General features: G+C 41.3%; 2 protein-coding genes across 3 annotated transcripts in view; one reads left to right on the top strand and one right to left on the bottom strand.

Moving 5' to 3' along the window:
• snx19a (sorting nexin 19a) overlaps nucleotides 1-26,197 on the top strand; it is an 86,571-nt gene that overhangs the window by 43,260 nt on the left and 17,114 nt on the right. The window contains exon 7 of the mRNA XM_079355527.1: nucleotides 2,749-2,866. The gene's annotated coding sequence lies outside the window, so the exon portion shown is untranslated. The remainder of the gene's footprint in view (nucleotides 1-2,748; nucleotides 2,867-26,197) is intronic.
• Nucleotides 1-26,197, bottom strand: part of LOC306831423 (carotenoid-cleaving dioxygenase, mitochondrial-like) — an 86,657-nt gene that overhangs the window by 53,173 nt on the left and 7,287 nt on the right. Inside the window, exon 12 of one of the 2 annotated variants that reach the window (XR_013780083.1) lies at nucleotides 25,076-26,088. Coding sequence is in view for 1 of the 2 variants with exons in the window: in XM_079355529.1 (XP_079211655.1) it covers nucleotides 25,972-26,088 (117 nt within the window). In the remaining variant the exon portion in view is untranslated. Of the gene's footprint in view, nucleotides 1-24,907; nucleotides 26,089-26,197 lie in introns of those variants that run through there. The other variant, XM_079355529.1, reaches the window with a different exon arrangement.

The following is a 26,197-nucleotide window of genomic DNA, read 5'->3' as shown; positions in this document are numbered from 1 at the left end:
ACATAAAGGTGAAAATATGGATAATAGTTTAATCTTTAAGATTTTAATTTTCCCTGAAACACAAAGTTAAAAAGAAGAGGAGGGAGTTCAGCTGATATTTATCACTGAATAGTTTAATGTGGGCTCTGTGTTGTTGTTGGCTTTATTAACAGAACCTCACATCTCAAACTTTCTCTACACATAATAAATCAGCTGGGGATATTTTAATTAGATCTTTCAGAGAGATCATCTTCAAGAAGTCGTTTCTGTAAAGACGGCTGATTTAAAAAAAAAACGTTGACTGCTTCCTTCTTAATGATTCCTGGTCGCAGTAAAAGCTTTCTGCCACTCACTGGCTCGAGGTGTAGTGACTCCGCCCACCGTGACGTCCCTTGCATACCCTCTTTTGTTGCGTTGGTGGCAGCAGCCCTCTGGAGGTCACACAGTCACATCGTTTGTTGCCAGCAGAGGGCTGCTGAATGAGTGTTATACTTCACCTTGAAGACTTTCTCTTGACAACCAAAGCTGGAGAAGGTGCCTCTGAGTTCAGTGAGCTGCTCCTCCACCATGCTGGTAATGGATATGCCGTATAATGAAGTATTTTCCCTTCTATCGAAGATGGTAAATGATTCGTTTGGGGACATATGATGAAGCATGATGATAGCAGTTAGTTCTCTTTATTTTGTCTTGGAGGTTTTCACACTGAACATAGATTACAAGCTGCATTTTCCTGTACTTTGAATTCTATTTCATCCCTTTGTTTTGTGGCTACCAGTGACACATGTCTAACAGCTCGGGTATAAATACATCTCTGTGTAAATGTCACTTTCTAACGAGTGGAGGTAGTTTTTCTTCTTTCCTGGGACTTTGTAAAATCTCTCCCAATAAGCTAGCATCGACATGAGAGCTATTATTCAACAGGCTTTTGATCCAAGTCCTCATGCTTCTCTTTGGAAGTCAGTCAGTCTGTGCCGTGGTAATTTGATACAATGGGAAACATTGTTTAACAAGGCATGGAGGTTGGAATTTGCTGTTTGTATCAAAATGAGAAAGTCACCTCATGCTGCTTGCATAAAGTTCGCCTACATCTCTTCCGCTCAACAGCGACCCGCTCCCCCCTCCTCCCCCCTCCCCTCCTCCCCCCCGCTCCTTTCCTCTTTCAATATTCTCTTGTCCCACCCTCCTTTTCCTCCATGATCGCACGCTGTAATACCCAGTCACTCTCGCAGACACAGAGGGGAGAGAGACAGGAACAGAATACCGGACTTGCCGACTGAAGAAGGATTTTTTTTTTTTTTTCATTTCTTAAATGAAAAGGAGCTTGAAAAGAGACACTGTAAGATAAAATGTGATTAACTATCTCTGCCTTCTTCCTCTGCTCGTGTTTGTCTTTCATCTCCACCACTTTCTCCCTCCTCGCTCTTTACCTTTTTTCTTGATCTAATTTTCTCTGCATATAGCGAGGCCTTTAGAGTCTGTGATTTCAGCTGTTAGGGGGAAATGAATGGGGGGGGGGGATATGTATTCCTCTTCCTCCCCCCCCCGCTCTGCTTCTGCTCTTTCACTGCTATATGTAACAGGCAGAGAGGCAAGCCGAAGCTCTACAGTTCCCCTGCCCTGGGGACTTGAGCCTGCAATCCATGAAGCATGCAAGGCAGAGGAGGGGAAAGAACATACAGGGGCTCAGATACAGACAGAGAGGTGTGAGACTGAAGCGGCGAGCGGGAGCGGATCGAAGATGTGACACAGATGGAGAAAGGAGACAGACAGATAGGGGAAGGAAATGATGGGTAGTAGTGTCACATGGAGGGGTGAGTAGCAGCGGCTTTAGGGGCACTACAGCAACAGGCGTTTCACATTTTTTCCTATTATTCACTGCTGTGGCTGTTTGGACACACTGCCTGAGCTTATTTTCATAGCTGAGGATCACATCTGCTCATTTCAGATAATAAGAGGTAATGTTTGTCCTCTGTTCTGGACCTTGTATAAATCTTTGTTTAATCTGGAACACTTGAACATACCCGAGATAGTAAGTTAGAGTGTACAGTTTTAAGTTTTCACACTTCTTCTCCGAACTTACCGTAACTTAAAACTGAACTTGGTGAACTCCTTTCTTCTTGTCGTTCTTTGTCAATGTGTTTCTAATTTTTCATTAGTTCCTGCCTCCCTTTACAAGGAAGCAGGCATGTAGCCGTACAGGCCAAACTGATCTGCTCATTCTTTTCTTTTGCCTACCTCTGTTCTCCTTTAAAACCTCTTTTGCATTTCCATCTCGTCAAGACTTTAAAAAAATACATTTCCCTCCCATGTCTTCACTACCTATTGCTGATCTATGATGTATATGTTGGCTTTTTTTTGGGGGGCAATATTTTTCCTTAAATGTACAGTAGTGTCATCATTCTTATTTCTTTTCTCTTTTAATCCTATCTTGGCCAAATTTCTCATTCACCTAAAATAACCCTTTCACCTCACACCTGCCCTCCCCTTCATCTCTCTCTCTCTCTCTCTCTCTCTCTCTCTCTCTCTCTCTCTCTCTCTCTCCCTCTCCCCCCCCCTCTCTCTCTCTCTCTCACTGCACATGGTATAGTCTTGCATGTCTGAACAGCAGACGGCTAGACAGCAGCAATCTGCTACAACAGCCTCATGTGCTAGTGCGAATGATCCATTCAACAAAGCCTGAGCTAGCAGCACTAAAACCTCTTCCTCTTCCCCCCCCTCTCTCTTTCTCTCTCTCTCTCTCTCTCTCCTTTCTCCTTTCTCTCTCTCCAGCTTTTTCTTTTATCGCAGATCTCCCTCTTTCTGTGTGTCTGGCCACATCCTCTGCTCCTCTGACCGGCACAGACATACAGAGAGGACTGCAGCAGCCTCCGCCGCCACAGTCAGCTGGGTGAGTTTTCTTCTTCCTCTCCTTCGCGTCTCGTCGTCACCCTCCTTTTTTTCTCCTCTTCTTCGTTATCCACCTGAGCTTTCCCTCCATAAAATCAGATTGCATGATTGACAGGAGCTGTCTCATAGTCTGGCATGTCTGGAGATGAAATATATGTAAATGGGGGGGGGAAGCTGCTGCTTTTTTCTTTTCTTTTTTATTTCAGCAATGTGGAGGGATTTTTATTTGAGTGAGACCCGAGCAGTCCAGATTTGGTCTCTGCTGCTGTCCTTGTTGTCTGGCTGGTGCTGCTGCGTGCAGTGTTCAGGATTTTGGCATGTCAAGTAAAAAAAAATCAAAGATTATCATACCACGGTTGCTGCCGAGCCAGGCTACGGCAGCAACAGGGAGGCCAAAATACGCTGATGCAGAACCATTCTTATGAACATCATGTGATGATTAAGTGCTGTCTGCCTGGGTGTGTTTGGCCTTTCAGTTGCAGCACAAGTGTGTACAGTATGTGTGTGTGTGTCCAGTTGCAATGTGATGGTTTATGGTCAGTTTTGTTTGCGTGATGTTATTTGCTTGTGACTTACGATGTGTATCGGCATGTCACCACATGAACAGCATACAGTTTTACTTATTGTCTTTTTAAGTATGAAATATAATGAATGTATTCATGCGTAAATGTGTTCGGGATCGTGCAGAATTGACTTACTGATCCCGGTCTGGATAAAGTGACAATACTAGAGACTTGGGGCAGAGTACAGCACAAAGCCAGGGAGAGAGAAAGCTGCCATTGTCTGCTCCAGTCTCTGCCACAGCGTCCGTGCAGCAATGGATCAACTGTATGTCGCATAAGAAGGGCTGTTAAAAAAAAAAGCAACCTGTACCTCTCTCATTCCCTGAGACCCTAACTTGTGACGTTTTCCTCTGATGTGCACGGGTTGGGTTCTTGGGAGCTGCGAGTGGCACTCACACATCTATGTAACCTCCCCCCCCCCCCCCCCCAACAAAAAAAAAAAAAGGAAAAAGACTAACATGGCGGAAGGACACAAAGTGAAGCGAAGAAGGGGTGGCTTCCCTTTTTTAAGCTAGGCACGGTGACAGGGATTATTACTCCATTCACCGACACTGAGGGGAAAAAAAAAAAGGAAAAGGACGGGGAGAACACTGGGTTTCTTACATTACATGGACGGGCTAGACCCAGAGGCAGGCACAACGTGTGTGACGGCGGGTGGTAGAGGGAGATAATGGAATGTGGGTAAGGGACATGTGACTGGGTCGGAGGGATGTCCAGACAAGGTGGAGTGATGTGTCGGAACACTGAGGCATTTACAGCAGCCTTGTTTTTGGGGCAGGTACAATAAATGAATGAGGAATTTGTGACTAAGGTCACACCCACAGTGACTAATGTTACACGTGCAAACAGCACAACACACTCACTCCTCAGTCTGTAACATACACACCACCCTGTGTGTACTGTACAGACGCAAAGTCTGATAAAAAAGGTGAAGTCAATTATTTGCTGCAGATAAATACTGTAGCATACATAATGTGGCTGCAAAGGGATAACACCCCTTTTAGAGAGACTCATATTCAATGGGTTATTGTATTAGATCTTATTTAACAGATAATCTTCTTCATTATCACACCTCTACAAGTCATTTACACTTTAACTTGAGGGCAGCACAAAGTACTGGAGAGAGCGTGACACTGAAAGCTCAGTACACTTGTGTTTGACCTCATGAAAATCTCATCCTTTCTCAATAAATCACTGCGCTCCTTTGTTTCATACAAATAGAAGACAGTGAAAAGGCGAACTCAATGCATGGTTGACTGGGAAGTTATAGTAGCATGCTAACAGCCCTATAGGTCTTTAAACTGTGGATGTATGCAGCACTGAACAGACGTGACAGCATTTGTAAAATCCCTTGTAGTGTGTACTGTGATTTAGTGAATGTTTAAATAATTGGGACAGTGTTCGGTCCACTGTGTCATACACGGGGGCACTTGAGGTCATCAGCTAGCGAGCAGTGCATCATGCTAAGGATGGCCGTTGTCTCAGTCTCCACTGTTCTGCAAAAGCACTATGTTGAAATGTGTCTGGAGGCAAATGTCTGTTTCTATAATTGGTTGTTGATCTGTGATCACAGTAACAGCTTCATTTCCAGCTCTCCCCTCCCTTTACCCACACCTCCGGTATGTAACTCTTTACATGTCTCCTTCGTCTTTACTCTCAGTGTTTTTTAAGAGAGCGTTTGCAGGTTTTCAATCAATATGCTGTGTGACGTTTTGTCCTCATTCTTTCATTAGTTTTTATCAGACAGGAAGTGATGCAGTGATCATGTGGATGAAGGACAGGTAGCTTTGAACTTCTATTCTATTTTCAGCTTTGATTTGAAGGCATGTTGGATGAATGCTTGAAAAATACAGCTGTTCTTTGACACAAGCCCGCTCCATGCAAATGTCTTTTATTTTTACTTATTTAGTTAAAGACTGCTAATGAGCTAACTTGTGTAAACCGACAAACTATTCCCATTGTTATGCATGTGATAACTTATTGGAAGCAAGAATATGACACCTTAAATAATCTTTACATGTCTTAATAGTGCAAAATCCTATAACAGACAAAAAAACGTCTACAGTTCGAGGTAGGAATCACAGGGTAACGATATGATACGGTATTGGATGCTTTGCTTTGGGATTAAAGCTTTTTTATGGAGAAAATCAAGATTCTTATCTTTTAGATTTTAATTAGATTCATAACTTCCAATAATCAGTTTTGTTTTTTGGCTAATCAGTCACTTCCTGTTAAATGCTAATGCTAGCTCTGTCACTCACTAGAAGGCCAAATGGAGCAGCAAGAGATTCAGCCAGTCTCACAGATGTGACTGGAGTAGATCCTGAAGTATGCACTGATAATAATAATAACAAAAAAGACTTTGATTCATGAATCCAGAATCATTTTGTATCAAAAATAGATTTTCGAATCATGAACCCAAGAATCGAAATCGAATTGAATCGTGAGACACCCAAAGATTCCCAGCTCTTTTCAGGTTAATGGTAACGTTAGCATGAATAAACAAGCCTTTAGTCGATACTGGATCAGTATCGACTAAAGGCTTGTTTATTCATGTAAATAGAAAGCTTTGTTTTAGTTTCAGATACGGCTGCACATGTAGCAAAATCGTTGTTATTGCAATCTGAGGATTTTCAATAAAATACATCTGAAAAGTCTGAATTTATCTCACTGGACGTGAAAAATGATATGCCACACAAAACATGGCCCACATCAAGATAATATTTGTGTCATGACAAATCAAAAAGTGACGTTACAATAAACTTGTCCTGTTTAAAACCCCAAAAGTCAGAAGGATCGACAATTCCACGATTAATTTATTCACTGCAATTTTCTGTCAGTTTCACCTCTTATCAAGCTTCTTCCTTTAACTTTCCTATATGTTCTTCTTCTTTTATTCCACTCTTACCTTTGACTTTGGCCGCTTTACTTCTGTTCCCGACGTATTCGTTCACGCCATAAACACGATCATGAGGAGTCATGAAGGAGTGGCACAGTCAGTCCATTTTTTGAGAGAAATCAGTTTAAAGTAAGTTTATAAATAAATATCCAAACTGGGCCTCAGCGACAGACTGATAGTATCACACGAGTCAGGGCTACGATTTATTGTGGAATCGATGTTGTTCCAACCCTAAGCTGATTTCTGCATCATGTATGACTTGTGAATACATTTTGTTTAATTTAGCTTTAATTTAAGAATCTCTTTGGAATTTACAAGTAAGAGAGGAAAAATGTGAAGGGGTTTTAAATTAGTTATAAAATGCAAACATGGTCATGTTCAGCAGGTTTCAGTAGGGGAAAGTGTCAGTGCTTACTTGGTCAGTAAAAACATGCAGTGAAAGACGACATCCAGACAGACAGCAAGGAGGAAGAATAAATCATGCTGATGGTTTTTCGAGTGTTTGCATCAAAGCTCGACTTTGAGGAACTACTGAGGAAAATGAAAGTAATAACTTCCATGTGTGCAGTTTAAGCATGTACACTGTCCCTCCATCTGTGTGTCTGTGTATATGCATGCACAAACCACATTATTAAGACCTCCCACAGCAGCCTTGCCCCCCGGCCTCTGCTTCTTTTTTTTTTTCTAACTTGCAAAATGGCCGACCATTGAAAAGAGTACAGATCTTTCGATGTCACTCATTGACAGCTCCCTCTGTGTGAATGTTTGTTTTTTTAATTGGCATTTAATTTTAGAGAAAACTTGGATGCAAACAGCTGGACCTGTAGTGGAGGAAAATAGATTGACATGAAAAGAGCAATAATGTTAATTTGAAAGATTTTGGACTAACTGTGAGCCGGCTGATTTTATGCTTGAATTGATGAAGCCTTTTCTGTTCGTAAGATCAATTCCCCTTCAGCTGGGTAGTGTGTGGAAGAGTCTTTGTCATGGACCATCCCACTGCTGACATTCAGCGCAGTCTCTTGGTCATGAACAGAATCCAATGAAGGCAGACTGCTCGTCTTGGAGTTAAAAAAAAAAAAAAAAAAGATGACGGTTGTTCTTTGACTGACAAAAAAAAAAAAAAAAAAACCCTCAGGAATTGCTGAATTAACTGGGAGCAAACCTCAAATTTCAGATTCAGTTTTAATGTTTCAAGTCTAAATACATGAACAAACACATCTGTTGTGTGTGTGTGTGTACAGCGTATGGTTCGCTCAGCGTTATTCCTCCCCTCTTCTGTCATTTCCAGCTCTTCCCCTGTGCTCTGATCTCACTCACACTCTCACGGCACAGGGGAAGAGTCCTCACATGCCCTCTGATCGCTGCATGAGAGGCTGGACTCGCCTTTCAAACCAGCTCTTTCTGTCTGCTGCTTGTTACTGTGGCTGCTGTTGCTCCAGCGGCAGGAGCAGGTGTGTCTACCTACTGTGCTGCACCCCGCCCCCCCCTTTCCTGTTCCCTTATCACTGCAGTACGGCAGCTCTGTCTGGGAGGCAGCCATTCTATTGTTCTCGCGCCCCCCTGCACCTACAGTATCAGTGCCCATGTGGGTGCTGTCTCCGCTCTACCCGCCCCTACCGGTAGATGGGACTTGCTCCAAATTACTGTGATACTTGGCCCTTGGTGCAAGTTCCGCTCGGTTACTCTGGCTTTCTGTCTCTTTTCTCCCTGGACAGAGCGCACTACTGCAGACCGCCGCCATCTTGTAACTGCTCGTGCTGCCGGTCTCCTGCCTCAGCTGCACTCGAACCAAAATCATCGAACCCAGCCTCAAGTGTTTGCCAGCGTCTCGCTCCTGCCGCAGTACTTCCTTTCGATGATCATTTTCGAAGCTTTATGACTTCACACAGCCCTGAAATGGACGCTTTTTGAACGCTGATGCATTATACATGAAAGGCGTGTGCTGCAGACACTTTAATCACAACAAACAACAACTTCATACTCCGACAAAAAAAGAGATCATGAGGATTGTAAGATATATTTTTAAGAGTAAACGTGGACTACGTTTTTACTGTAACGTTTTAAATTAAATCAAATCTGAACTATTTTAAGTCAACATCACAATCACAGTTAAAAGTGAACAACAACAAACCGTGACATGTCATGATGACCTGGAAACACTTGGGTATTTTAATCATCAAAAAAGGATGCTGTAAAAGTTTGTTTTATTCCAAACATGCTGTTTGAAATAATTAGTGCATCCCAGTCTGACCCTGATTCTGCAGGCATTTCTGTTGATGAAGGCCAATGTGTTCTGAACGTAAATGTTACTGAACATGCACAGAAACTTTCAAATGATTCCATTTTATACAGTATCTATCTTTTTTTTTTTTGAAGTTGTGTAACCTTGATCTATTTTACTTTACTAAAATGGCTCTGCTGCACAGTTCATCATATTTATCTCAGCAACATTTAATTGTACGGGGAATACAAACAAATAGAAAAAAGAACTTATATATGCCAAGACCTCATAAAGAACACACTGGAGGCTATGACATGACCCAAAGCAACATGTTGACTGATGAACAAATACAGGATTGCAGTAATAGGTTGAATTACTTTTGAGTGAGGCCTTCCTCTAGTGTGCAGGTAGAATCAAGGTTAAAAGAAAAGGCAGCAATTCAGAAAGCTCATATCAGCTTACAGTGTGGAACTGTTATTGCTTTATTAAACTGCGCTGTGGTGAAGAAGGAAAGAAAAAAGAAAGAGTGGATGTGTGTAGGTGGATTCCAGAGTGATGCAGCATTGAGTTCAGAAAGTCTCCAATCCTCTCAGACACTGCCAAGAAGAAACTATGCAAATGCAATCACACCAAGTATGAAGAAAAAACAAAGTGTCCCTGAAGAATCTATACATCTGAGGTTTCCACTTTCTGCTTTTCCCTCGTGTCTTTCAACAGTTCTGCTCTGACGCTCTGCACTGATACTCTGTATGGAAGGCGAGAGGTTACTTTCTTCGGGTTAAATGCTGTTAGCTTTTGTCAGACTTTCTTCTTTTCAGGCTAATGGTTAAATAATTCCTGATATCAGTATCAACTACATGCTTGTATGTCATTGGAGAAGGAGCGTTTTTTTAATCAGTTAAAGCTGCACAATTATTAGAATTAATCACAATCATGTGAAGAACATGTATGTTATACAAACATCAATGCTTTTTAACTCATCATGCACATGTTCTACCTGATGGATGGAGCTGTGGATAGGATGGCCATGCCTTCAGTTTTGATGCAGTAAATTGAGGAACAAGCGAGCTTTCTAACTAGCTATACTAGCTTTAAAAAAAGTTGCCCATTTAGCGGTCAAATTTGGATTTAGGAGGAACGTATTGAAAACGTAACAAGAAAACCCATGAGTTATAGATAAGATTCCCCTTTATTCCTGATTATGTATCACATTTATATCGTTATTGCAATGTTGAACAATGTGATCCAATCCAATCCAACTTTATTTGATTAAGCACTTTAACACAACCACAGCTGACCAAAGTGATGCACATTAAAATAAAATAACAAAATAAATTAAAAGACGATGGCATATCAATCACATATGTGTATCTCCTATATTCTTCAACAGGTTTCATTATTGACTGATGATATAAAGTTTTATTTTTCTAACTTAAAAAGTAATTCAGAACTCTTATTTCAAAGGACAAACTTATTGGTAGTACACGATGGTGCGTTTGCAGCTGCAGCCGGGAGAGGATCTAGAAGAAGGCATTACGCTGGCCTGGATCACATATCTACTGACCGGATGCTCTTATTTAACCAAATATATCTGTCGGGCAGGGACATGACTTTTTGCAAACAGGAAATGATTTATGTGCAGAAATGACACTTTATTTATGGAGGACAAAGCTTCAGTACAGATGCCCAAGCCCCTTCTTAGTCTGTGTGCACTGACAAAATGCTAAATCAAATAAGCGGTCATGAAGAAATCTCCCTATAGTGTCCTCTTACACCAGCATGACTTTTCAGTTGTTTTTTCTTAATATGTTTACACATTTCAGTGGTGCAAACGGCCCCTTCTGCAGCGACGTCTGGTCAGCTTCTATGTTGGCCCTCCAACAGGTTTCTGAGTGAAGGGGCCGAGGTGAGCAGCATGTCCAGTGGGTAACTATCCTTTAACTTTTATTGTAAGTAACTAAGTATGACTTTGTCAGTTTGTAGGTTGGTCAACAACATTCCCATTCAAATATCTCAATATCATCTACTAAACTTTTTTGACAGCTATCCATCATGAGTATTGACTCTTAATGACTTTAATTGGAAGAGTCATTACCAGGCAACATGTTTTCTCTGATCTGGTGAAACATCCTCACATCCATTAGTAAGACTGGCAAAACGTTCCTCATGGTTACCGTTCCATGAATGAGTAACTGAGCGTGATAATAATATTTTCTAATGCCATCTTGAGGTTGACATTTATAATTTGAAAATCAACATGTACTCATTGAATTGGCATGAAATGTTTGTCCTTCTGTAATACCTTAACTTGTCATCAGAGCAAATTCAGATTTGTCAAATATGACTTTTCTTTGAGCGGACACCTGCAAAGCTAAAAATGTTCCCGTCAACCTGAACGCTGAACAGCATACATTAGAGGACTCTGAACTATGATGGTAAACAGAGCGCTCATTAATGCTGTTCTCTTATATCAGCACATTAGACGTCATCGACGATTTGGCTAACAGTACTTCTGAACAACTGTAGACAATGTGTTTGTTATACTGGGGGGGAAACATAACTTTAAACTGACTGAGACTTGTTGCTGTTTGTATCGGGGGGGGTTTTCATGTTTTTCAGTATAGTGAACATTTACTGAACATCAATGATGTGATTTTTCAGTGATATCAAACACGTGTAGATAAGCTCAGATTTATTTATTTATTTATTTTTTAATACTTTGTATATGTTGATGTCTATCCCTCTTGTTTTGCACATGCAGCTGATCCACTTCTCTTCAGAAGTTAAAACATCACATCCTGAGCAGCGATCACACTGGTCGTTTCAGCAGTGTAAATAAATCACATTAAGCACATACAGCACATCAAATGGATCCATAATTCCCGACCTCCCTCTTGATCTGAGTGTTAAACCGCAAACACATCATTAGTTTTTCAGAAATAAGAGAGGAGTGAATGTTGGTAGGTGCAGCAGAGTCGGGGAAGATTGCATGACATTGTGCAGTTTGCACATGGAATGTGAAAAGATTTCAGGCACTCTGTGATGAAGGCCAGATGTTTGAGTTATGCATAGGAAGTCAATTGTCTACAGTTGCTTCTGGTTATTACTGTGATGCAGGCCGACATCGGCACTGGTATCTACCCTTTAATCCAATTTAAGAAGGCCCTCTCTCACTTTATTAAGGCTTCATTATAACAAATACATGAGCTGGGTTTGAAGAGAAAGTCTCTTACATAAACAGTAATGCATGAATATAAATAGGAACAGAATAATGTAAACAGTAAGTGAGAAAGTAAGAGGAGTTGCTCATGAATTCCCTGGTTACAGTTTCTTAAGCAACTCATCTTCGAAGCTAAAGAGAGTCAGATTGGTTGGCAAGTGTGTAGATCACAATGATTGGTCAAACACTGAACGAAAATAGATTCATAAATTTAAAAAAAAAAAAAAGAAAAACTCAAAGACGAGCGCTATGAGTCAGATTTGGATTTTTTTTTCTTCACTTTAACTCATATTAATGGGTTCTATGTTTCTTTGTGAGATAAAATGATTGAAATGATTTTGATCATTTAAAACAGAAAAAAAGACTCACATGTCTCTGAGAAGAAACGTTTCATACACAGTCACAAAAATGACATCCTGAATCTCAATCCCCCTCCTACTGTAGCCCTTTTCCCTCGTTACTTTTCTCTGCTTTTGCCTCCTCATCTTACAAACAGTAACACACACACACACACACACACACACACACACACACACACACACACCATCCTTTGTTTGGATTCAGACGGCATTGAAGGCAGATCCTGTGGCCCTTCTGAGGAGAATGTTAATATGGCCGCTCTGGTCTCTCTGGGGACGCAGAGAACGGACTCTGGCTGCTAATGCACTGTCACACTAACCCGCTCGCTTCTCTCTCACCGCCACAAACAGCAGCAGAGCGCTCATGCAGACACTTCTTAACTATTTGCCTGCAATCATAACTTCCCTAATCATTCAAATCATCAGTTATATTTTCTCAACTTTCCACATACATGTGTCTTCAAACTGAGTAAGGTAAGATTCTACGTAGTTTTTGCATTTGTACTATTAAATATTCCTTACTCTTTTAGGGCTCCATCAAATACATTCAGTTACATCCGTCATCTCATAACTAACAAGCTGTTGAGCCAAATTTACAATTTGTCAATTTAAACTTTTTCTGCTCGGTTTAGGGAAAAGATCAGGTTTTTAGCAACCCTAAACAATGATTCACAAAAGGTTGAACCTTCAAACTCACTCAGTGACCTCGGGCGATTATCAGTCGTCCAATAAAATGATCTTACATGGCATCAAACAGAACAGCTTTAATTCATCACAGACATTGGATGTTATTCCTAAAGCATTTATGTTCGAGACGGTTATTTATCAAAGATTCAATAGGAAAAGTATCAAACAGTATGTCATCTATGCACATCTTTATTGTAATATACATTTATAACTATATGCAAGTCCACCCATGTTTTTTACAGAGACATTGTGATATTTTCCTAACAAATAAAAAAACCTTGACCTTGAATTTCCCAGGTAACAAACCATCATAAGTCAGGGTCAAACCATTTTCCTATTCTTGACAGAGGCTCAGTACGGTCACGTGTTGATATATCAGGGAATCCCTCCCATTTACGTATACACTCTTCTACTGTACCTCTCAATGATACACGTCTGATTTCTCTTTCACTCATTCATTCCTTTTGCTTCTATTTCTATGCTTTGAGCAGAGAAACGCACCACACTGTCCTCCCTTTTCACTGAACTTCTTTCATAGTGAATGGCGAAGTATGATAATGGCCTTCAGGTTACCATAGCAATAAGACAGGGGCCCTGTATGTGATTCTTTTCCAAGCATAAATGACAGAGGATTGTGAGAACTCTGCCTCTCCAATGTCACAGGCAGCTTCTCTTTTTACCCCCCCTTTCATTTCTCAATCAGCCTTTATTCTTTTTCTAGTTCTGTTGATACCTTGAATTTCGTTTAATGCACTTAAAAAAGAAAGAGAAAGTAATGGAGGTGCTATTAGAAACAAAATTGGGAAAATACAAGTGTTCAAAAACTATTTCAGTCCTCCTTTTGTGTGGCCGCGTAAATTCCCAAAATGTGCTAACAGTCCAGAATCCACATCCAAATCACAGCACACCCAGATAGATCCTCAGGTTGATTTAAACTTGTTGTCGCTATCCTGATATTTGAATGTATTTCGGTGCTTTCAGAGCTCTCTAATGGTTTCTCATTTGACCAATTACAAGCTTCCCTTCACTGTTTCTATAATGGCCTGTATCTTAAGGCCAGTCTGAGCAGAACTGTCAGAGATGATTATTTGTCCCAGTCCAGCACTGGTAAGGGATGTATCATGGCTTCAATTGTGTACAATGGGAGGGGGGGTGAGGTGCATCTTTCAACTTTACATAGAGTCAATGGTCGAGACAGGTTTTATATCTCAGAGCTTAAAAGGTGAAATGTGGTTATGATACCAAACACTTGGGTGATTTACATCTCACATGTAGCTGCCTGTGTGGCCTTTGAAACGGAGCTCCTGATCTCAGCGTCGCACAAACTGCTGCTCTCGAGCTGCACAAAGAATTGATCCAGTCTGTCCGTTTTTACGCCGTTAATGATGAGTTCATGGCACATGTTTGGTGTCTTGGTGTTAACTAGGACAAAACGCATGTTTAAAAGTATCTCCATTAGAAAGATTTATTTTATATGCTCTACATGTAGTATATAAGAACGATCTACAAACAGATATGACGTACAGACGGGTGGATCATGTGCCCAGGGGCCCAATACTTCCTAATCCGTTCATGCATACTGACATTTAAACAATTATTGTTGGCCAGGTCTCCCTTGAAAACGGGGTCTCTGATCATTATGGTGCTAATACTACTTTTAAAATAAAGGTTAACAAAAGGCCAGCCAAGAGCCAACAAATACAGTATGACAACAGGACATGTGGTTTAACAAATATACACGGCTCTCTTACTGGCATTATATTTGATATCTTGCTCATTCCATCAGACTTTAGGTGCTGTTAACCAGCACTGTACTTGAATTAAATACAATAAGATCATCTGCATACAAGCTGTTCACACCTGCAACAGCCAGAGCCCCAGTTAGGTCACCAAAGTCAAAAATTTGTATCAGGATTTTTTTTTTTGTCCACATGAAAATATACAAAATTTCACCTTTAATGAAAGTGAGATTTTTTTCGGTAATTGAAATAATCAGTTGTTACAAAGTCTTCCTGAAACGTGAAACGTCCTCATCAGTGCTGTGTGTGGTTTTATCACCTTTTGACTGACAGTAAAATCAAGAAGATGAATATTTTTAAAATATCCTCACTACGATGACAACACAGTGTAAAAACATAGAAAATCAAGAAAGATATCGAACAATACTCCGAGTGGAACAGGACTCCTTTCATTTTAATCACTTACATTCAAATGTTAGTTGTTAATTTCACTTCCTGTTTCTGTCATTAGTAAAAGGCTCCAGCCACGATTTGAGTCTCAACTTTTATTGAACAAAGGGTGGAATAGATTCATCTCACAGGTTTTATGATGTTCACGCTGCAGCAGCATCACAATATGATCACATCTGTCATTATTTCACTGTGGATCGTTTAACTGCTGGCAGGTTACTGAAGCTGTGTATGCATTAAACTTCCTGTTCGTTTTTTTAAAGGAAAACTCAACAAGGTTTACTTCTGCTGCTGTGACTTTCCAAAGATCCATTTGACTTGTTTTTTTCGTCGAAGAACACGACGCTCGGCCCTTTATCTTTCCATGCTGTTAATGAGTTGTTTATTCAAGAGGCTTGTTTTTGTGCTGTTATAAAATAAGCAAACAACTTTGTTCAACAATTAAAGTGAAGTCATTGATTCAACTTCAGCGGCAGCGAGCACAACGTGTCCTTCAGAGCTTCCCGCTCAAAGATCACAAAGTTTCGGGGTTTTTTTCACATGAATGACTTTCACAGTTCATCTGAGGCAGGTTCTGTTCGAATCTGGAGTTTTTATCTGACTTTGACTCAAAACTGTTTCCTGATCTTTCTTGGAAACAGCCGGATAAATCTTAGTCAATTTGATCAATTACTCCGACTTCTTCTCCGGGAAGATGAATCCTTGTATTAATGAGTTTTTCACACTTCAACATGTTGAACATTCTTTTCAGAAAGTCTTCAGAGACTTCTTTCATGATCCTGTTGATCATATAGTGTTAGTTAAGCTGCTGACCTCAACAGTACGTCGTCTGTTTGTTACGACGTTGTTTATTCTGTGAGTTGAAAATTGAGAAGAACGTCAAGGTAAGTCCGCCGGCATGTGACGCTGCCTGCGATGAGAGATGTTTTTGAGGTTAGCAGTGACTGTCAGATTACAACCACAAGTTCCTCAAATACTTAAGATTATTGAATTGATGCATTGGATGCAAAGACGCCATAAAACCACGGAGGTTTACCACAGATGATTGTGTTGGAGTCGACATTTTTATAAGTCTAGCTGTAAAGGAAGCTGCTGCTATATAGATTTTCTCTCTTATAATTCCACTGAGAAGAACGACATAAAACGAACATCCTCATTTTATTCAGATTCTTTGTTCAAATTCTCACTCATAATAAACACCCGATTAATGGTTTTTAATTCACTTCACAGTGTCTAATCACGTTATTTAAACGACACAGAGCTTTATGTCAGTGTGTGCGTTCTGGTATTTAAAGATAAAATGTTTGAACTCATTAACATGAAAACACACATTAACCGTGAATTATCACTTTACCTGTATATTCAAAACATTAGTTCAGCAGTGATCAAGTGGCCTTCGAACATGCCAGCCTCTTTAGATATTCATGCTGTTACTGAATCAGGAGTGATCATTGTGTATGAGTGATTGTGTTCACATAAAAAAAAAAACCCTGCAGTTACAAAAGAGTCAATTAGGAGCAAACTGTCTTTTGTGAATGCTCATTTAAAGGTCTGGATTACACTTCAGGTGTTTTAAGTATTTTTCTTTTTACAAAGTTCATTTTAAACTTCACACGTTTCATGAAATATTTTTTGGGCTTTTCTGATTTTGTAAAGTAGTTTCTCTTTTATAATCTCGACCCATTCTGTAAAAAAGGTCTACACAGCATGAATCTGTAACTTTTAAAAAATGTGAGATGAAATCGTCGTAAACGTCCACGGCCTGTTGCTCGCTTGCTAGCTAACGTTAAGACGAGCACGGCGAAAAAAGCGCCTGCCTCTCCGTCATGGACCTGTTATTCGCAGGTCTCTGTGGCCTTTACAACCCAAAGACCCTCTTGGCCAAAGTCCACGTGGCACAAAAAGGCAGCAGCATTCCTGATGTCTGTGGCTAATCTGTGGTGTCAGCTTGTGTTAACACCGCACCGCCAAATTTGAGGGCACGCAGGGCCGGGGAATATTAAAAACTCCCATCAGCAGCATTCCTCCCCTGAGGAGGGCGGGTCTGACGAGAGCAAGGGTCAGCTAAGGTTGAACACCGGTTGTGTGTTCGAGCCACTCGTACTGTAACGGTCTGATCCGGTAGACGGGAGGTGGGGCCGGAGCAGGATGGAGGGAGCACACTTCAAAGGGAGAGCACTCTTTCCTTGTCTGTCCTCATTGAAAGCGGGCTAAATGAGCTTTGTGGGGGCTTTTGTTCCTGCTGTCAGACAATTCAGAGGCTGGACGGAAGATGCCGAAAAGGACAGGAGGTCAGATGGGTAGTTAATTATCTGCTTCTCAACCTGCCAGACGCTTTCCGCATCCCCACTCCCCAATTGACTCATAATGACCATGAGATATTGTTCTGCTAAATTTGAGAACTCTCGCAAGTGTAAGGTCAAACTGTCCCTACAACTGCACCATGTCAAATTTCACACAGGCGACGTGAGATGCAGACTTTGTTCTACCCCCCCCTTCTCTTAACATATGAAACCCTGCAGCATCCTCCCTTTATTTAAAACGTGCCACAACAAAAACCATGGCTGATAAAACATTTGACAAAAATCTGAAGAATATTCTGACTCGTACCTGAGCTCGCTACGAGTAACACGATAGCCGAAAAATTCTGCGTGTTTCTGGTTGTCTTAGGCTGCTGTGCAGACATGTAACATGTGCTCGACTCTCCCCTGCTCCCAGAGGGGCAAGGACAGGAATGCAGCGAGGGTCAGAGGTCGGACAGCCATGTGCACATACACTGCTGTATCCTGGCAACAGGTGCTGTACAAGAGCGATAGCCAAGTCATTTACAGCAAACCTTCAACTGAGCAAAGTTTCTCCCTGTTTTATCTTGGAGGATACGTTTGTTTTATCTGTGTAAGACGACACCTTTAACTCCACATGCTCTGCCTTCATTTTTGTTTATTTTTGGTCAAATCGTCGGGTGTTAAGCAAACATGCGAGTGTAACATCTGCACACAGAAAGAGAGAGAAGCTCAATGCTGAGAGGTTGGTGGTGTCTCAGGGAAATGATAGCTCTGTGCCAAGGTATTCCTTCTCCCTCCTGAGAGAGGCCCCTCCATTCAGCGCTCTGAGGTCAACAAGTACAGACCATTACCCACAATGCCCCTGAACAGAGGGAGGAAAAAAAAAAACTTAAATATGCAGGGCTGTGCCTTTAAGATGGTTAGACAGGAGCTGCCTGAATGCGCTCAGTCGGAGCAACCGCCAAGATGGAGAGAGGGAGGGAGAGGAGGAGAAATCAGAGATATTCTATCTGTGAGGAAAAAGATAAACTTGTGTTTTCCGGATTCTGCTTCACAGCTGCTAAGTTGTAATTATTCATTTTGGAAAATGAGAGGTGACGATTTGCTGATTGCACCGCGCAGAGAAAAAGGAGTCTTGTTGCTAGGAGAGGAGGTATTCAGCCTTCTCTTATTGGCCACTAGGATGCGTAAGATGGCCCAATAAGAGACCTCCCCCTCACAGCAGCAGAGAAATAGTAGAGCTACCCCCACATGCAGACCTGATTAATATGTCAGACATGTTTTATGGGTTAACGTGAATCAGGCTGGATGTATTGAAAAGGCTGCAGTGTGGATTTAATGCGTGTGCGTGCGTGTGTAAGTCTATACAGCGAGCGTGCCAGGGGAACACGCCGCACGGCATATCACACACGCTTTACTCTGAGGTCAAGTGTTGCTCTCAATTTGAGAAATGTTAACATACACACATCTCCCTGTAATGACCTAACTGAAAACAGACGCGCAAAGAGTGGAAATCATACTCCTCACATGTGCATGATTATCCAGAGAATGCGTCCCACCAAAGGAGAAGCAGAAGTGAAGCTGTTTTTGTATTCTGATGGTACTTAAAAGAGGCTTATGTGCTCGATGATATTTAAAACACACTGTACAGATGTTAACATGCCCCACATCCCAAAACAAACCGGGCAGGGAATTTAGAGACTGTTTTTTTTTTTTTTTTTTTAACCCTGTCATTTAAAAACGTCTGCCTTGGAAAATTAACACATTTTTGTTGAACGTCTTACCTTCAGCGAGATGACAAGAGCGACTTTTTTTGGTACAGTTTACAGATAATTAAGTCCAGATGTGCGTCTCTATGTTCGGGATGAATTGACGGAGGTTCAGTATTGCTGATACTTGCCTTGTTGACAGATACCTTTAGATAATTAGGCATTAATCAAACAACCATGAAAGCGTATTTTACTTTGACAGTATTTGCTTTTCAAAAGTTTTGATTGGCTGTGCAAGTACTGGAAACTCAGCTTCTCACTGTTTGAGTTTGCAATTGCAAAGCAGTGAAAGATGCTTTTTATAGCAGTTTTTTTTTTTTTGAAGAATCTTCTGATTGGAGGCAGCCTGCTGGATGTGTGTGAGCCACATGTGGTCCTCAGTGTGGCCCCCGGGTTCTGGTCCGGCCTGTGGCTCCTTTCGCATGTCATTCCCTGATCTCTCTCTCCCTCCCTAAAAATGAAGGCTCAAAAAGCCCCAAAAGAAATGTTTAAAATAACCTTTTTTTTATGTGAAAGCTGGTTTATTTGAAGGCTTTTATTGTCGCTTTTTTTCTATCTATAGATAGAGAGATCATCATCATCTCCTTTCCCCGCGCTGGCGAAGAAACGTCCTGAATATTACCTGCTGCATTCAAACATCAGCTCACCTCGACTTCTCTGTGGAAGTTATAATACTGTAGGAGGCTGGCAGGAAAACAGTGTTGATGGGTGAAAGTTTGGACCATTTTCACCCGCCTTCCCCATTTTAGTTTCTGTCTTACGCCTGTCATCAGTGCTGTGTCCAGATGTAGACGGCTTCTCTTTAACCCCTTCACCCAGAGCTACAATGACTCCAACTCCAGTTTCATCAAATCTTAGTTTATAAAACCACAGTGAAGCCATCTTGTTGCTTGTACCAACTCAAAGCCTCAAGAAATGTCCACCTCAATAATTTACTTTTACCCACCTGGTCAACAAAAGTGTTTGTTAAAGACTGGACTAGGTTTCCAGTTTCCAGTTTGGGGGCCTCAAAATCTCGTCTCTGTTTTTTGCAGATGATGTGGTTTTGTTGGCTTCTGCATGCTGGGGACCTCCAGCAGGCATTCGAGGCGGTTTGTAGCTGAGTGCGAAGCGGCTGGGATGAGTGTCAGCGCCTCCAAGTTCGAGGCCGTGGTTCTGGAAAACAGTTGATCGCTCTCTCCGGGTGGGGTGTGAATCCTTACCTCAAATAAAGGAGTTTAAGTATCTTAGCCTTGTTCATGGGTGAGGCCAGGACGAACTGTGAGATAGACAGATGAATTGGCTCCGTTTTGGCAGTAGTGGAGACGTTGTACCTATGGTTGTGACTGAATAAATATGATCGCAGAAACAAGCGGCCTGAGTTTCCTCCAGAGCGTGGCCTCTGTCAGCCTCTGAGATTAGAGTTCTGAGCTCAGACATTCAGGGGGAGCTTGGAGTACAGCCGCTTCTCCTTCGCATCGAAAGGAGTCCGTTGAGGTAGTTCAAGCATCGGATGAGGATGCATCCTGGACGCTTCCCTTTGGAAGTATCCTGAGGACGCCTAGCTGAGAGGTAGTTTGCTGGAGGGATTATATATCCTGTCTCGCCTTGGAGGAGCTGGGAAACGGTGCTGGAGAGAAGGAACTCCTGGTTGACTTTGCTGCCACAGCGACCTGAGCTCGGATAAGTGGAAGAAAATGGATAGATGGGAACAGCATCTTCTCGTGAAAATCCTCTAATTAGCCGCGCAAGTGGTTAAACTCTTCCTGATTGAGAGAGCTCTGCTGTGAGCTGAATGAAATGAATAATGATGATGTATGGGAGGGGGGAGGCCTTTTTTTTATATTTTGTAACAAATGTTTTGTGTCATGCATGTTTTTGTAAACATGCTGTTTGAGGCTTTGAATTTTCCTCTGAATCAAAAAAGAATCTATCTACCATTACCAACACACTGCTGTCACAAAATGTGCTTTATCAATATTATCAGCTCAACTGGAGTAACATGTAAGGCTAACGGTATCTATGGCTACAGCAGATAATAGACAATAATCATAAGTATGATATTAAAAAAGGTCTTTCGAGGGTTTCGGTGACTAAAGCAGTGCAGATGCTCTAAGTGTTGTCTGGTCTGACTTTCTTGAGTTCACACAAAATGCAGTAGCTTTCAGAGCTATTCATATCACAAAGAAACAAGCTAAAAATAAACGCTTCGCTTTTTCTGACACAGCTGATCACAAGATACTACCCTGCCAGAAAATCACATTTCCCGACCCAAGACACCACTGACTGATTTTAAAAATACTACAAACATGCTGCCAACTGCTTCATGAAGTTCAGTCAGTCTGTGCTAAAAAGTGAAACTTCTCTAACATTATCTTCTGGTGCATGTAGAAACTCTACACCCTTGGTTCTCAACTGAGGGGTAGAGACCCAAAAGTGGTTTTCTTTGGGTTTGTGATGTAGGCCGAGGAAAAGTTGTGACAAATAGTCAACGTTACGTGCTACAAAGTGCTGGCTTATGAGAGCACACAATATTTAGAGACAAATCACTTAGCTTAAGAAGACAGACATGTGACATGGATGCCATGAAAGTTCCCCAAATGGAGCGCCCCCTACTGGCTATCTGAATCTATCTGGTAACAGGGAACTGAAATTAGTTTCTGCTTTAGTTTTGTATTTCGCTTCTTTCAGTATTTGGATTTAATTTCCTGTTGTTCTTCTTTACCATCCATCCATTTTCTGCCGCTTATCCGTCTTCTTTACCTTGTGTTTATTTTTTATTTCTAAGTTTTGTCTTTAGTGTTTCCTGTTTTATTCTGTCATGTCTTATCCTCGCCTGGTTCTCTATGTCCTGTGTTTCATTCTTAAGTTCTCTGTGTCTTTAGTGTTTCCTGTTTTATTTTGTAGTTCTTGTCCCACGTGTTTCTTCACTTTCTCCATTTTTTTTCCCCCTCCATGTTTGATTGTTGTTAGTGCCACCTGTGTCTGATTACCCCAGTGTTTAGTTTCAGTGTACCTTCCCTCTTGTGGTCAGTTCGTTTCATGAACTGCTCCTGTGATACATCTTTTAAACGTACAGCATGATAAGTCTGCCGCCATGGGTGCTTTCAATCAAAACCAGAACAAACGATGAGGTTGAGCCTGGCGGGGAATCATGGGAGTGATTCTCTCTGCAGGCTGCATATTATACCTTTAACTCCCCGTGTTTTCTCGTGGCTTTTTGTTTTTGTAAAGCAAGCCTTATTTTGCCTTTTTGTTCAAAGAAATACTTTTTGGTTTTCCTGCGTTTCACTTCACATGACAGAGACATCCGTCAAACAAATAGCCTCACCGCCAAATGTTTTTCTTAACATAGATTCTGTCTTTATAATTAGGTCTTATCATTCCAGTTTATGTCCAAGGGTTGATTTTAGTATTGATGACTAATATGAAAACTGGAAAAACATGGCTCCTGTGTTGCCATGTTAACGGATTTATCTGAGTAAAGGAGAAGCGTTAAAAGAAAATGTAATAACCACTTAAACGATGGTCATTTAACTTTCCACTTGTGTCTGCTTCAAACTGACATGAGAATCTGTTCTTCTATGGACTGTACCAACCTATAAGGGATATTTCCCTCATTCATCAATACGTTTTAAAATAAGGGATTTGGTTGGGGTGAGGGGCAGGATGTCAAAAATGGAGCTGAGTTTCTCCTGCACAGCTCCAGCTCCAAATGACGTCACCAGCAGAACATCTGCGTGCCCGTCGTTGGGGGTATTTTGTTTCACTTTCAACAGCGGGAGGAGGCGGATACACTTCATTTATCTTTAAATACACTCAATGGTTGATACTGTTGCACACAGAGCTTAGAAATAACACAAAGGAAATTGTTCCAAGTAAAGTTTCTCGTCAAATACCGATCTGTTTGCATATCAAAAAAAAAAAGAACGCTGCTCATAGCAGAAGTGAGTTTGCTGCAGGAGGAAGGTATCTGTCAGCACATCTCTCTGCAGAATAAATCAAAAGAGGCAGCTGCTGGATTCCTGTTCAGTGAGCGTTTCTGACTGAAGCAGATCAATGAAAAATCACATCAATTCTTCTGATTTATCGCCGCAATTATTTTTTGATTGATTTATATTTTCTTGCCACGCCACACTCCTGAAGTTGTTTGCAAAGTTAAGTACGCACATGCATTGATTGATTGAATAATGCATGTTCAGGGAGAAGATGAGGTGTACGAGAAGAAAAATAAAACGATAACATGAAGGAAAAAAAATTGTTTAAACATAACGTACCGCTGCTTCTGTTGGGCTTCTCCTGTACTTCATAAGTTTGGTTCCTGTTGCTTTAACCGGCTGTTAGGAACACACACACACACACACACACACGCACACAGTTTTTTTTCTCTTTTCTCTTTTGTCCACTCCTCTTTGGAAACGTGCATCTGTTCTCTGACCACACACACAGCAGAAAAAAATTAACAAGCAATCTGCAGTTCGTCTTCTCTAATCTAGTTTCTTTTTGACCAACAGGTTCTCTCTTTTTTTCTCCTGTCTTCAGTTCACTCTTGAAGTGAACAAATCTATTTTCCCCTTCATGTTGTCTTTGTGTGTGTGTGTGTCTCATGTGTCCTTTAAATGCAGTAGTTAAGGTCACAGACTTTTGAAATGGCCCCTCTTCGGCTCAGTGCCCTGCTCCTCCAGTGTGTTTTTGAAGATGCATGGAGGGCTGGCCGTTACAGTCCACCCAATTTCTAGAAGGTCACAGGTTTGATCCCTCTTACGGCCACTGTGCCCGTGTTGAGCCCGCCTCCCTCGGAGACATTGCTCCTGCCTCACCCTTTTGTTGCAACAGATGAATGAGGCAGAAAGTGGATCGGTTAAGATTCACTATCTGAAAGCAGAGAAGGCTTTTCTCTTCACAGCGCTGTTTAACACAAAGAGAACAAGGATCAGTGCGTGGAGGAGTTTCTTTATCGTGCATACAGACTCCTGGATCTTCTTGTTTTTTTAGAAACATACACCAAACACAAACACATTTCCTATTGCACTAAGGTTTGCTCTTTGAAAAAATAGAGACACTTTCATTTCAGATTGTGTTTCACTGACTGAGTCTCCCTCCCTGCATCAGAAATGAGATCATGTGCTGACCTCTGGTGGAGGATGTGTGTATTTCTTGATTCACACGAAAACACTGTCGAAGACTTTCAGCACATTTTTCTATCATGTGAGTTTGAGGTTTTTAAATTCAGAAAGTTTAACGCTGAAGAGATTAATATTTATGTTTGAATTTGCCTCCTCTTTGGTCAAGTCCTTAGTTCTTTATTTAGGAACAGCTCGGCTCATTTCTAGTCTTTGGATTAATCCAGTTTATAAAACAAAGAAATCTTCAGCCGTTACATTAATCACATTTGAATAAAACCTGATATTTGTGTGTGCAGAACTTTTTTGTGAAATATATCTTCATTAATAATAAATATGAGTTTTTTTCCCTTGTAAAATTAAACAGCAGAGAAAGGGAAAGGCGAGTTTTAAAAACCATGTTATCGCAGCTGTAGCTCAGTTGGGAGAGTCGGTCGTCTCTAAACAAGTCAGTCGGGGGGTTTGATCCCCAGCTACATGTCCCATGTGTCCATGGGCAAGTCCAATTACCCTTTATGTATAAAAAATCAATTGTTAAAAGTGTGAATCAAGTCTTGTTTCATAATAGATCAACAAAGAGAACAAAGTATATCTGTTATACATCTCTTTCTGCTTTCAGACTCTCTGTGTGTCATATCCTGATGAAATCTCATCCACACTCCTCCGTGTGAAGTCCTGTGAGCAGCCGGTTTACTTTTCAGCCAAATGTTCGAAACTGTCAAAGATATAAAGACATGAAACAATCTTCAAACAGCTTACAAGTTTATTGAATGTCAGCTATACTGTCGTGTACAAAAGTCATCGAACCTCACAAAGTATCGTTTCATAAAGTAGAAAAGGTCATCAGGCACTTTAATGGAACATCACACAGCCTGGAAAAAACAAGAAGAACAGGTAGAACTGTCTTCAATACACAAAGTCAGCTTCTGTTTTAAAAAGGGAATGTCTTTGAATGCTCATCTTAAAGGAAGAATGTGGGACTTTTTGATCCAGTAGATGTCGCCCTTGAACTCCAGCATTAAACCAAACTAAACTGCTGTTTGGGAAGACCTCTCACCCCTCTCCACACACGTTGCACTAAAGAGTCATCAAAGTCGAAAGCACCTTAATTAAGCACCCATAAGATTCTCCAGTCTGTTGGGGTCCGAAGCAAAAATGTGCACATTTTGGGGCCACTGCTTTGGTTTAAAGTGTGTCGTCTCTCAGGGGCCCCCATACTGATCAGGGGCCCCAAGCAGCTGCCTGCCTTGACTGTTAACAAGAAGCACCTCTGTTATGGTCTGTGGCCTGCATTGTTGTCTGAGCTGACTGATGTTAGCACATTCTGGTTAGCTTGTAGCTTCATATTGCACATAAATTGGCACAGAATGACCGAGATCTAAAGACACTTATGTGACATCCAAATAAGCAATGACTATGTTCTTCTTCTTCTCTCTAGTCCTTGACTGAAACAGCTTTATACACGAGGGGGAGGAGCCAGCCGTCCTGTCCATGTAAACACGGCTCTGACAACAGCACAGCTGGGGGGGACTCACACTTCTCACACATCGTAGACAGTCATGACTCAGAGAAACATTTACAAAGACTTGATTCCTGCTGGTTTTACGTGTAAAATGTTGCACACTCTTCCTTAAAGTATCTTTGAGTTTATAGGCAAATGGCACCGCAGCTACAAACCGCAGTAACAAGTTCAGTAATAATACACTGCATCAGCGGTGAGTCAGTACCATCAGGAATATAGTGGTTAAACACTGTACTGGTATTCTTCATGTTATATTGAATATCAGAAACGCTCTGAATGTAAGCGCTTCAAGCACAGGCGTTGAAGGTCCCATGGAAGCCGTACGCCATGTTCACGGGCACGTTGGCTCTGCCCAGCTCTTCAAACGTTTTGGCGTCCAAAACCAGGAGGAACGTTCCTTTATCCTGCAGAAACAGAGAGTTCATGTTTAGAATAATGTCAGTAACAGTCAAGGTTATTGTTGTTAACAGGAAACTAAAAAACATTTTGGTTAAGTGAACAAAACGACACAGT

Source organism: Symphodus melops, assembly GCF_947650265.1.
Source record: "Symphodus melops genome assembly, chromosome: 11".
Taxonomy (NCBI): Eukaryota; Metazoa; Chordata; class Actinopteri; order Labriformes; family Labridae; genus Symphodus; species Symphodus melops.
This window is presented reverse-complemented; position numbering and strand designations above follow the sequence as displayed.